A 13,885-nucleotide genomic window follows, 5' to 3' on the forward strand; every position below is an offset into this window, starting at 1 on the left:
AGTGGGTGTGTCGTTGAGATAACAAGGGGACTCTACCTGACATGACGTAACAAGCTGAATTGTCTCCACGAGTGTGTATAATTACATTCTTAAAGTACGGTCTTTTTTTCACTCAAATTTCCATCACACCTCAGACAAAGCTGCAGGAGAGCAGATCAGAAACTGCGAGGCTGCTGCCTGTTAGATGAAAGTAAGAATAACAACGTGGGAGTGGAACAAACCACAGAAACTGGGCTACGCAGCAGCATTTGAAAGCTGAACACGGAGAGACTTAAAAAATATACTCTTGTGCGTGGCCACACTTGTCGGGCCACTCAGAACAGTGACCCTGATGTTGTCATTCATTCACACTGTAATTCTACCACTGCTGCTGCTTTTCTTCATCCAAATACAGCGGCAAAGGATAAAAAGTGTCATATTTTGTTCTAATAATGCGGCAAATTTGTGATTTGATTTTTTTGCCTGAGGATGGACACCATTATATCAAATCACTGGAGTGCCACAGTAGAAATGCACTCTGGGAATAAACCACGGTCTACTCAGCAAGTGGAAATAAGGTACATGACACTTTCAATGTGTGGCGCTTTAATAATTTACAACCTCAGCTTGAACAATGACTATGAAAAGTAATTGAACAAAACATTTGTTGCTATGGCAACTTTTTTGCTCAACTAGCAACTAGTGTTTTTGATCCGTCTTTATGAGGCCACATCCTGTAGGCCCTGAAAACCTCCATCATGAGTGACTTTCTTACTATGAATGATGGGCTCCTGTATGAACACACAGTTTTTCCTGCCAAAGTTAAGGTGTTTCACAGGAGATTCCTGTGTTTGTTTTCACCCCTGCCCCACAGTGCCCCACAACCGCTCACACATCTCTGGAAATCAGATCGTTCCTCCATTAACTTTGCTGCCGTCTGAGATGTTTGAGCATTTTCGCATATTTTAACACCTCAGAATCAGAATCCACGCAAACATAGTAAAACATGTAGCTCTCATTTTAACATCTATACTGGCAACGACTTGCATTTCACATCTCCCTGTTTTTATTTTATTTATTTATTTTTTATTTTTTCTTAGTGCAGGGGAGGGGGTTTCTGAAGGTAATCAAACACGCTGCCGTCCAACATCACCATCTGCCAGTTCTGACAGGATATGGTATAGAGCAGTGGAGAGTGACAGACTAGGGGATATGAATAAATGTTAGGGAAGGTGTGGATTTTGCCACCAACTTCTAGCTTATAAGTAGTAGAGGCAGAATTAGAACAACTACTTTCCATTGACAACAAAACTGAACAATCCATTACAACCAGGCCTAATTGAGGCAGCAGCAGTGAGTGAGCTGGACTCACTAAGAGGTCTCTGGCTCGTTGCATCTGTTGGGTGGAAAACACTACGGCTCAGTCAGGCTCGGTCACGCTTCATCACACTGTGTGCAGTTTACTTGAAACAAGTTAGAAATAGCTTATTCTGGTCTATTATAATCCATGGCATGAAGTTGTAGCACTGCACAGGAAGTGATGGCTTTTTGTTAATCAGTGAACAGAAGTGGTGATGAACAATGTGGCCTGTGCACATTAGATTATCCAAAGTAATCTGCAAGAATACGCTTCATCAAACTGCAGTTGTGACTTCTGTTCACGGTGCCACATCACATAGAGCTTTAAATTTAAAAAAAAGCTCTATACATGTTCCTTTAGCAATGATTTGATTATTTGCACTGTCTATAGAATAAAAATCACATTATCAATTCACAGTCAGGCTTCCTGAAGAATCTGTTTACCAGCACATGAATACCACGCCACAAACATTTTGACAAACTGAAGCAGTCCACTTTGCCTTAGAGAGTTACAGCACGATATGTTCAAAGACAAACATCAAAAACAGATTTGATTTCTCTCTGTCTCTTTAAAAACACACACGTAGGCAAACACTTTGCCAAATTCATGACGAACACAACAAGCTGCTATTCACCAACCAGCTGCTTTCATGAAGTCACCGTCATTAAGGTCCGCAGCGATGAAAACAGCCGCGTGCTCAGGTATAATCTCCTTCAAACGCCCACCGGCCCGTCCATCAGTACACACTAGACAGTTATTACACACACTACAACAACCCACTTCAGCTGCCCTCACTGCCTCACGCTCACTTTGCTGTTCTCGTGTCACCGAACAGATATTCTTCTCTGCTGCCCGCCACTTGTGGAGAGACGGGGAGTTCCAGCACAAAGAGGCTGAATCGTGCAGAGAGAAAGCGTTCAACTCTTTGTTGCTTTTATCTGTGATAATTACACAGCCACGTACTGTGCTGGGGGCTGGAAACGTGCTGGTTGTTTTTTCAATCTTCCACCTCTGTTAAACTCTCTCTCATAATTCTCTTTTAACCACTGTTGTGCCAAAACATCACCGGGATGTATCAACTGACTGACAGACAATATCTATTAATGTAGCGCTGAAATAATTACGCAGTTACTCAATAGAAATGGCCAGTTGGTCGACAATGGTTTAGATTTGGTTTTTAATTGTTGATATGTTTTGAGAGCTTTCTATGTTGCATGAGAACCATCCCTGCAGGCACGCAGCTGGCCACCAAAGTTGTTAGACATTAATATTTAGTTGAATGTAGGTTCTGACATCATGTGACAAAAATATGTCGGGACTATAACTGTGTCCCAATTCAGGGGCTGCATCCCTCAGAGGTCACGGTCTACGATGGCTACGAAGGCCACTGCCTATGGTTTTTCACTTTGAATCACTACCTGTGCCCACCCTTATGGTTGTGGCTCCTGTTGCCCAGCAACCTTGGCATTATCTAACTTTTTCTTTCTTGTAAAAATTAAGGTTTTTAAGGCTTTTTGTTTTAACAGTTGTACTGAGTCAACTGAGCTGAATCCCAGAAGGTACATCTAAAAGCGTTATCCTCAGGCTCTCTGTCGGTGTCGTCTGCTGGCATGTTATTTGAATCTTGGGATAGGTTGGGCCACGAAGGATCCACCCGTTGGATCCTACGTTGCCCAGGAAAAGAAGGCCACGTTTCTTGGCTGCATTTGAAGGAGATTTCAAAATGAGACAGCCTAGTTGCAGCGCCGATGCAGCCTCCGAAGGATGCGGCCCTGAACTGGGATACAGCTAAAGTCCAATGTCAGTGTCAATTTGACGTAGAATACTGACGACAGCTGACGTTGATATTTTGCTGGTTTTAAGTTGTGTTGTTATGCAGCCAAATGCCAGCACCATCTTGACATGAAATATAAACGTTCTCGTCATGAGCAAAACCCAACGTCTGCTAAACATCTGCTAAACATCTGCTAAACGCCAAAATATCAGCTGGCCAACATTTGATTTTCGTGTCAACCCGACTTTCATTTCCAACCAGAATTTAACATCTGACGCTGGAGTCATTAGAGTCCAACATCCTTCTGAAGTTACGTTGATGTCCGATTTCTGCTGGGATGTATCTCCACATTTGGTGGTTTTTAAAACATTTTCACATAAACTAAAAAGCTCTCAGAAGTTTTGATCATATTCACTGTTTTATGACATTTTACAGACCAGCCGATTAATCAGTTAATCAAAGTGCTGCTTATTACCATCAATAAAACCGAGCTTGAGAAGCATGAAAATAGAGACACATACTTTAATTCTGGTTTATGATTAAGAACTGTTTCTTGTTTTTCTGGCCTCAATTGCAAATTCCTAATCCACATTGCAAAAGTCATATATCAGATACAAAATTGGCCATTTTGGAAATCAAGCCTCTGCTGTTCCAGTTCCTAAATGTTTTCTTTATGCAGGGCAATGGGACGTCAAACCCTGCATCCTATTCTCTCTTCAGCCAGAACGAATTACCTTGGAGGTCTAATAATCATGTTGTATAATGCTGTGTGGTCTCTGGAACGATGGGAGCTGATTGCTCTCGATCATAATGAGCTCCTGGAAAATAGATTTGTCTAGACAAATTATTTTCCAGGGAAATATCAGCTGCCCAGTGTTGTTTTGTGTTTCCAATCAGGCCCAGAGGCCTGACAGCTAATCAGCCAACCATTAATGAGACTGGGGCTCCGTTTCAAATGATACCTCTGAAACACTTTTAACTGTGCTCCGTCAAAGAAGAGGCAGCCAACTATGAGCCGACTGTTAAAAAAATGTCAGAACATATGATCCTACTTCAATAATATGGCTTTGAGATGGTGTGAAGTACATTTTAGATTGCAAATACCGACGTTCTGTGAAAGCGCTAAATTGAAGACAGGCAATAGAAGTAGGAGAGAACAACAGTGAGTCATCAGTAACACTGGGAGTAATTATGTACACTGCAGCCACCTCAAACAGGCGGATGTCATTCTGGAAAAAAAAAAAAAAAAAGATGCACAGGTTGTAATATGTGGGTGCTTCAGTCAACATTCATCATCGTCATGACCTTTTCACCCCAACCACCTACAGTACACATGCACAAAGCAGACACACCCATCCTCCCACATCCACTCCACATTTAAAAATACCCCCCACACACACACACACACATACACACACACACACACACACACACTCAAACGTACACATTCACGGTAACAAACAAAGACTGTCATCTCAAAAGCGAGGCAATCGAGTCAAATGCAACTCCCCCCCCACCCCCATGCCTGCATCATCCAACTGCCAACTGCAAATGATTGTTTGTCTTGTATGATTTTTGTGGCTGCTGACATTTTGTCCCTGTCTTTTTGAATGGTAGCTGCACTTAGCCACCGTGCTTAGCATTTTGGAGACGGATGTGCACTCTAACCTGATGATCCATGCCCCAATTCCCAGAGGCTAAGCCTGTGTGTGTGTGTGTGTGTGTGTGTGTGTGTGTGTGTGTGTGTGTGTGTGTGTGAGGGGTCTGCTGACTTCAACAGCTGGCTTCTTCCAATAGGCTGTCAGCAAGCACATCCGCCTAATGATATCACTGTTGCTTGTTGATGTGCGAGGTACAGAGAAGCAGTCAGAGAGGGAGAGGAGGGCAAGACAAGACAAACGCACACATATTCATCAGTCAGTGTCCAATGAAAAAACCCTGTCACTGTCAAGAGACGGGTTGTCTTTGAAAAAAAAAAAACATGCATGCTAATATGGACATCGGTAGTGTAAGAAATGAGAGTATAAATCCACAGAACACATTCTGCGCAAAGATGCCGAAACTAATATGAAACTTTAATGCCCGAATTAACCAAATTAAGTGACTAGCTACTGTTATTTTTTAGTTTTAGTGTGAAATTCTCTTTTTGTACCAGTCTACTATTATTCTGCCACAGCTCAACGAGGACACATTGCCCATGAAAAAGTAAAAGACTAAATTTGGGGGAGTGATACTCACTTAATTTGATGAACAGACACCGAGAAACCTATAATTAGCTAAAGCAAGCCTTTCTAAATTTCTCGGAACAGCAGCCACTGTATAGCAGAGCAGTTAAAGTATTGAAGAGCCATACTCAGCAAAGGGACGCAGTAATGTGAGTTACACAACAACACTGCCCTCGTCCAAAGTTTGATACTATTAGCTAACATGAGCCACTATAAACTACTGGTCACATCAGGCCGTGTCAGAAAACCCCCTGAGTGTACTGAACTGAAGATGGTTGTGATTATTGCTTATGAATTCAACTTTTCACTTGTAAGAGAAAGAATGTGTACTTATTTATTTCATAAGTTACACAGTGTCACTTTCAGGAAGTATTTTTGCACAGAATGAGGATTATTTTGTCCATTTTGTCCCCATCATGAGTTTCACTATAGCAAGAGATTTTTTTTCACAACAAATGAGGAGAGAAGGAATGATTACACCAACTCCAGTGTTTTGGAAAATGTGAGTATTGTATTATGACAGACTTTTTATTTTGATACTTTTGATCCTGGCCTTTGATTTAAAATAAATGCCGGCTGTGCAGGCAGGAATAGATTTAAAGGTCTTTACTGCAAAAAAAATATCACCTCTGGTCTAAATTTTCAGAGCTGGCATCTCTTTTGTGGCTGTTTTACGACTGAACATCAGTCAGACACCTTCATCTCTTTTCTAGCTGGATCCCGATCTTTGACTTTTCTGTTCAGTAATCTTGTTGTCGACAGTATCCCACAGTCTCCCACAAAATTTCTCATCTAATTCAAATTGAACATGAAGCGCCGGTACCACTTCAGCAAACTAGTCTGTCCGGTGGGAGCTCACCCCCTGTGTTTACATGTGCTGCAAATACACATGCACATTCTCACACGTATGCACTCCCTCTTTCTCACAGGCTCGCCACACTTACACATTTTGTAAACGTGCGGGGAAACACTCCACCGGCTGAATACGAGCACACGCCTGGCTCTGCTCAACCAGAAGAGCCGTTTAGCTTTCTGAGGATAGTGCCGCTCAGCTGCCTTCCTGACTGTCAAAAGGAATGCATCTACTTACACTCCCTCCACTGGGAAAAGATATATTCTCTGTATTCACTGCACAGATGATAGTCACTCTTTTGTTTTATTCAATCATTCTCCTTGAGCCGATAGTGAGGCCAGAGTAAAGACAGAGAAAGTAAAGAGACCAGTCAATCAGGTTCTGGTTTGACGGGCTCCATGTCTTTACTTAATGACGCATACCGTGGTAACACAAAACGGCAAATGAACCGTTACTTCTCCACTTCCCGTGCCTTGCATTACAACTGTATTCATCACTCACAGCTGATTCGAGAGCTGACTCTGAAATCTAAAGCCTAAGCAAACACACACTTGAAAGAAAGAAAAAAAAAGATAAAAAATGTAATTTAATTTTCTGACATCTCAGATAAAAGGCCTCCATCTAATCACAAACATGATTAAACCAAGGATCAAAGAACATTTGCACATATAGCATTCAGGCTCATTAAGGGCTAAGCTCTTGCAAAGGTCAGATTCAACAGACCGGTGAATTTGCACTTTTCTGTTGGAGTACAGCTGAAGGGCTAAACTCTGGTCTCCAATTCCCGGCACAAGAGGACTTGTGGGTTTATCCTCCTCGTCCACCTTTTCACATGGATCAAAACAGCTTTTCATTTTGGAAACGCTCACTTCACACCTTTTTCTGAGAGCAAATCTAGACTCAAATGTTGCCTATAACTGATTCTCCTGCTGCCCTTCTCGCCTGTTTCCCAGCTTCTATTGTTTGTGTGTGTGAGTGTGTGTGTGTGTGTGTGTGTGTGTGTGTGTGTGTGTGTATGTTTGTTTGTGTATGTTTGTTCCTGAGTGAGCAAATATGTGTGAAACATACAAAATGAGATAGTCACCAACCTGATGCTTTAGCTTGCTTTGGAGCCTTGAGACCGGTTCAGGTAATGGATTTTATTCTTTAAAGAGCTGACATTGTTCCCACACTTTGTCATCATCATCATCATCATCATCATCACCAAAATCAAAACAGAGACAAATATTCTGACAGGGTTATATTGTATAACATACTGTCGTAAATTACAACACAGATAATGGACTTCACAATGTTTTCTTCTTTTATAAAAATAAAAATAACATTTACAATAAAAACATGGTTTCACTCTGGTGTTCTGTTCGGTTTAGACCTCTCTCTGCATGTGATCGTGGTCGGTGTGGAGGCTGTGGGTGGTGGATGTTTTGAAAAGAAGATGTTGCACTTAAAGCTCATCCTGGGAAAGCCTTTTCAAGCAGTTACACCTAGAGCATTCACAAGCCAGTGACCCATGCACAATGGTCTATGCACTTTACAATTTATGTACAACAGTAAAAAACAAAAAAAGATGGAGTCCGTCATACGTATCTCCTGGTGTCCCTCCTGCACAGTATCTTTTTAAATGACCTCCTGAAGTCATTGTTGAAGATGGTGTAGATGATGGGGTTCAGCGCGCTGTTGCAATAACCAAACCAGAAGAAGAACTTGAACAAGGTGTCGGGTACAGGACAGGACTCACACAATGTCATCAGCATGTACGTGAAGAAAAAGGGAAACCAACAGATGACAAACACTCCAATAACCACGGCCAGGACGAAGGTGAATCGTTTCTCCCGGTTCTGGCGGCCCTTCCAGCGGCTGCCTTTGGTGCTCGGCGCCCGTTTTTGGACGTCATTGTCCCCCGGTTTGATTTGGCTCAGTTTGGTTTTCCCCCTGGCCGCTTTCTTTTTGATCGAGCAGGGATTGTTCACTTTGTGGTCGGACGACGACGACTCCTCGATGTCCACCCCGTTGACCTCTCCTTTCTCCACATCTGCTCCTCCTTCTCCTGCCACCACTTCCTTCTTCAGCTCGATGTCCCGCTCGCCGTTCAGTTTCTCGTGGCAGAGGCGCTCCTCAGTGCCCATGCCATTCTCCTTTGGGTTGGCAGCGGCGATGGTGGCGGTCTTTGGCATCTCCTTCTGCTTCCTGTCTCCCGGAGGCGCCCGCGTCCTCTTTTTAGCAATCTGGTAGATCCGCACGTAGACCAGCACCATGATGACACAGGGGAGGAAGAAGGAGCCGATGCAGGAGGAGATGACGTACCACTTATCAGTATTGATCCTACACACGCGGTCCTTCTCGTTGTTTTCTTTCTCCATGGTGATGAGTGGCGGGAAAGAGATAACTGCTGCAATGACCCACACGATGACGATGATGCACTTAATTCGGCGCGGCGTCCTCTTTAGGTTGTACTCGATGGCCTGCGTGATGGACCAGTAACGATCTAGGCTGATGGCACAGAGGTGAGCAATGGAGGCGGTGCAGAAAAGAACATCAAGGGCCAGATATATTTCACACCACACCTCGCCAAAGTACCAGTATCCCATGAGCTCATTGGCCAAAGAGAACGGCATCACCAGCGTAGCCACCAAAATGTCCGCCGACGCCAGAGACACCAAGAATAAGTTCTGCGGAGCCCTCAGGGCCCGGCTTGTAAACACGGCTATGACCACCAGCACGTTACCAAACACTGTCAGCAGGATCATGAGCCCCACCAGCACAGTTAGCGGCAGGGACAGCTGGAGGCTGTAAGGGGCCACCTCTGGAAGAGTCAGGTTGGTCTCGTTGTTAAACTCCATTGGAGCAGACTGGCCCACTTCCTGAGTTCAGCTGAGGTTAACAAATATCATCCACCAGGAAGGACGGAGCAGGGCTGAGAAAGGCAGGAACTGAATCACTCCTCTGAGGCTTTCCCAGCCGGGTTTTTCTCTTTCATCGTGCAAAGCCCCCAACAAGGATAAGCTCTAATTATTTACAGGGCTGAAAATATGAGGAAACAAGAGGAAAAATTAGACCTGTTAATGCTATTTACTTACACCTTATACTGCCACTTATAACGTGTCCTTTATGTTGCCACTCTTATAATTAACTCAAGCATTATATCAGCTCTCTCCCTTCGTTAATGCTAAGAAAAAAAAAAGAAAAAAAAAGGCATATAAAGTGTTAAATAACCTTACCTGAGGCAACCTGCGGTGACACAGCCTCTCTGGTGCCAGAGCCGCACAGGCATTAAACAAACTGTCAGCGGGTAACTTCTTTAGGCGGATCAACAGAAAGCAGAGAAGATCCATGTGGCAGCCGAAGCGTCAAGCCTCTCCTCCGCGTCTCCTGTCTCTGCCCACCCTGTGATCCCTGTGCTGCATCCAGTGGTGCTCAGTAGCGGACCTAATAGAGCGCTAATCACGTTATCCCGGGCGCTGCCGTGCTGCTGTCTGCGTGTGGAGCCTCTCTCCTCGGCGTTCACCAGTGCGCCACTCCCTCCCTTTATAGCCCGCACGCTGCAAAAAATGTCCCGCCCGCCGGGTCACTGCGCGTCCACGGACATGTGGGTCTGACAACACGGGACCATAACACGACAACACAATAACAGCAGCTGGAAGTGGAAGAGTTGAAGGGAATTAAAAGCTGGGGGGGCTTTTTTCGAAGTGAAGCAGGGAAAAATAATATGAATGCATCACAGGCTGCAGCTGCATGGGTTCACCAGCTCCAACAGCTACACATATTATTATTATTATTATTATTATTATTATTATATTATTATTATTATTATTATTATTATTATTATGTGAAATTGCTTGTCATATTAACTACACATGTGTAGGTCTATATCAACATGTATCAGTGCTCTATGGGTTTTCCATGTAAAATACTGACATAGCACCACATGACAATGATCCTGATATAAAAAATTTAATTGTATCAATTACTACATCAGTGGTAGTTGATGTGTCATTGTTCAGTAAAGAGGGGATTTCTTTGTCCCTGTAGATGCTTTGGCCATTATGTCTATAGATGAAGTGAATAATATTATAACTGGGAGCTAGTTAGATGATCAAGGCAGGTTTATTAGCATTGCACCTTTCAAACGCAGAGGCAGTTTGTAGTGCTTTACAGGAGGTGAAGAAATGCAGTCGAGCAACATTTGAAAACACGGCCAGCAAGGAAAATGGAATCAGTTACCAAAAACAAGACAGAAAAACACAGTTACAGTGTGGCAATGAGTTGCATTCCTTTTGTTTTTCTAAAGATCATCAGGAAGTTAGTTTATAAGTAAATTAAAATAAAATATGTCTGATTTTTTATTATAATTGCCCAGTTACAGCTGGCCAGTCATCAGTCAGCTGCTGCACACGGTTCAATTTCATCCGCTTAAGCCTGATTTAAAGTTAGTCAGTCTGGTTAAAAAAATATTAAAAGCTGCTGAGCATTTTTTTAAAAGTATTTCTTAACCTTGCCTCTTCATGATCATGCCTTCACTTTTATTTCCCATAAAAAGAGATGCTGAACACAGGTCAAAACTGGGATCAGTTTTCATTTTCTTACACTGAGATTATCGGCTGGTATCTATTTTAGGGAAGACCATAAAAATTCCTGAGAAAATAAAAATGAGATTGAAAAATATGAAGCACCAGTTTGTCTTTTTACTCAACTTCAGATTGATGTTATTTAAAGGCTGAACCCCTGGTTGGGACACTTTTTGCAGTGAGGCGGCTGGACTCGGTTGCTAAGCAGCAGCCAGAGCCACACCACGTGGATTTCAGCAGAGGCTTTTTATTACTTTGTCCAAACTTAATTTATTTATCCACCTTTTCACTTCATGTGTAACACAGGTGGGAGTGCTCAGACATCGTCAGGAGCAGACCTCCGAGTGATCCCCAGACCTGTGCGTGATGGAGGTTTACCCAGAGGAAACATCTGACAAGGCACTCTGGTGTTTACAGATGTGACTTAGGAGCAGTGATACAAGCAGGTGCAGGTTATTTTCCACCCTCACTGTCGCTGAGGTCTGCGTCTAAAAGAGGTTATCTCTTGTTGGGGAGTCTTGAAGCTCCCCCCTGTGTGTATTCTGTTGATCTGTGGCCTTTAGACTCTAAACTGAAACCAAACTAAACGATTACTGTCGGCCTGTATAGGTCCAGCCTGCTCTCAGACAAAGTGGAGGGGGATCAGCTGCATCGTTTCTTTATCACATAAATTCTGTAGTTACATGTATGCTTTATAAAGCTACACAGGCCTTCTCTGTGTGTGCACAGTTTCAGATGCATAACATGATGTGTATTGGTTGAATTCAGGAGTCAATATTTGCTGTTTAACCGGATCATATCTGTCTGTCACATGATGTGTGGGTCTACATCATGTCCGTGAAAACAAGCTCCGTCTTGTTTAATTTCCTGACATCATTAAGATGTGGCAGGTGATAGTTGAGGTTAAACAGTTTAACTGTCTCGTTCATTAGTTGCAAACCGGATTAAGTTTGATTTGACTGAAATGTAATAAAGCAGCAGTGAGCAAGACAATGTGCAAAAGATTTACACTTTTATTAGTCATCGTAAAACAGAGAATGTTACAGAATGTAAAACTCACAAACAGTATAAAGATGACGTTAAACATTTATTGTGAGGTGTTCGGAACAAAAAGGAAAGAACATTTCTTCAGATTTCAGCCATCAGGGGGATTCGTCATTTTCCAGACTTCCTGGAACTGGAGCCCCCTCTTACCACAAAGGCTCTGACTCTCACTTGCACAGTTCAGTGTACTGTTTGTGTTTCTCTCCTGCGGTAAAATTAAAACTCACTCTGGGAGGTTCAACTTGGAGGATGAAATTCTTGAGAAACTTGGGGGGGGGGGGTACACAGAGTACAGTCCTCGTCGTCAGTGTGTGCTGAACGTGGTCACACTTACGGTACAAGACTCAGCATCGTGTCCACCGGATGAAGGTGTCTCTGCTTTTGTTACGTCATCAGAGGATCTATGGGACAATCTTACAACTTATTTTGCAGTCACAGTGTGTTGTGTTGCATGATGCTGTTTTTTTTTTTTTTGTTTTTTTTTCTTGAGAAATGTTTCAAAGCAGTATTTCATGTATACATACTGCACATGATCACATTTAAGTACATCTTTTTCTGTCTGTCTGGCCTTGATTATGAATTGAATATTTCTTTGATGTTCCATTTACTCAATTTCTACTGTAAGCATGCAGTTCCCTTTGAATCAATAATATGCATGGTTTGAATAAAGACCATTTTCTTAAATGTTGGTGAATGCAATCTCTTCTGACCAACACTCAATAAGGTCCAAGATGTTTCGTTATAATAACGACGGTGTTCAACTGGAATTTTTTCAGTTTATTAATTCACAATTAATTTTTTGTCAGTGTACAAGAGGTTAGTTAAACATGTAGGAAATGTGTCTACAGACAGACATACAATTCAACACATATGAAGGGTAAACTGTGAGTTTCCCTGTAGGGATAAATAAGGTATTTCTTATCTTATCTTAAATTCCAATAGATGAAAATTTACTTGGGCTTAAATGGAACTTTATATATTTATTTCCTATAATCTCTCCTAAACGTATTATTTGAAATAAAACATTACCGTTAAAGTGTAAGGGGGGAAAAAAATGAGAGTGACGTCACACACACACCTGTTCCGGCAGGTAAAGGAGGCGTGTCACATGACCTCGGCTTCCGTTTGCACTTCGCATAACATGAACCCTGATGGATGATGTGAAATCCATCTGTCCTGTGGTTGGTTCTGGCTTTTACCTGGAAGAGAGGGAATATTCAAAGCGCCCACCTGTGATACTCTCTCTCTCACACACACACACACACACACACACACACACACACACACACACAGCTCATATCAGCATGATAATCCTGTCTGTCCATGGTGGTGAAATAACAGCGGCCGTGCGTCCCCTGACTGACTGACTGGCTGTTTTTGGGTAAACATCTTGTCTTGTCGCCTGTTGATGCATGAGGGCGCAGACAAAGCGGTACAGTGACACCTGTCGTCCCCTGCAGGAGCCTCCCAGCTTCAGGGGGAAACGAAGAAGAGGAAGAAGAAGATAAAAACGCTGAGAGCTGCGGAGGCCACTGCGCTCTGGCTTTTCTCTTTTAAGTGACTCACTTTTGTTTTTACAGGTGATTTCGTTCTGGAAAAAAAAAAAAAAAAGGGGGGTTGCGCAGGTTGAGGAAAGTAGTCCACGGCTCCACGGGTCAGTGAAACAACACAACATGGTAGACTGCGTTCATGCGCCTGGGACATGATTGACTGACTCTCAGGAGGTCATCATGCTGTCAGTGTCAGAGAAACACGCTCAGCTGCAACCTCTCAGCAGCTCTAAGACTCCGGTTCACCAGCAGGGGGCGGTGCTGCACTGGAGCAGGGACCCGGCTCAGGCCGCTGCTGGGAAACTCTACACTGCAACTAATGCACAAAAGACTGATTTCAAACATTCTGCCCTTTGAACATTTTTATTACATATTCTGTATTGCAAAGTGATGGGAAACTAACCACCAAAACCTAAATCAATAAATGGAGCAGGATTATGAACACACTGTGTAAAAGGTTTTGCTGAGGGCTATGATCAATCTGTGATTAGGTGAGAGAGAGAGAGAGAGAGAGAGAGAGAGGTGCAGCTACACA

The 13,885-nt window shown here is 43.0% G+C and overlaps 1 protein-coding gene and 1 long non-coding RNA gene across 2 annotated transcripts; both read right to left on the reverse strand.

Annotated features, from left to right (window-relative positions):
• Positions 1-7,315: 7,315 nt before the first annotated feature.
• adra2a (adrenoceptor alpha 2A) lies at positions 7,316-9,690 on the reverse strand. The gene is made up of 2 exons (XM_071505251.1): positions 9,410-9,690; positions 7,316-9,212 (listed from the first exon to the last, which is right to left on the reverse strand). The coding sequence occupies exon 2, from the start codon at positions 9,029-9,031 to the stop codon at positions 7,769-7,771; it is 1,263 nt and encodes a 420-aa protein (XP_071361352.1). The 5' UTR covers positions 9,032-9,212; positions 9,410-9,690; the 3' UTR covers positions 7,316-7,768.
• Positions 9,691-11,751: 2,061 nt separating this feature from the next.
• On the reverse strand, positions 11,752-13,885 carry LOC139636735 (uncharacterized). The gene is made up of 3 exons (XR_011694453.1): positions 13,367-13,885; positions 12,879-12,999; positions 11,752-12,201 (listed from the first exon to the last, which is right to left on the reverse strand). It is a non-coding gene; the product is annotated as an uncharacterized lncRNA (long non-coding RNA).

The sequence above is a fragment of the Trachinotus anak genome, unplaced genomic scaffold (assembly GCF_046630095.1).
Source record: "Trachinotus anak isolate AG129_WGS33_773 ecotype Australia unplaced genomic scaffold, CSIRO_AGI_Tana_v1 ptg000019l, whole genome shotgun sequence".
NCBI classification, from domain to species: Eukaryota; Metazoa; Chordata; class Actinopteri; order Carangiformes; family Carangidae; genus Trachinotus; species Trachinotus anak.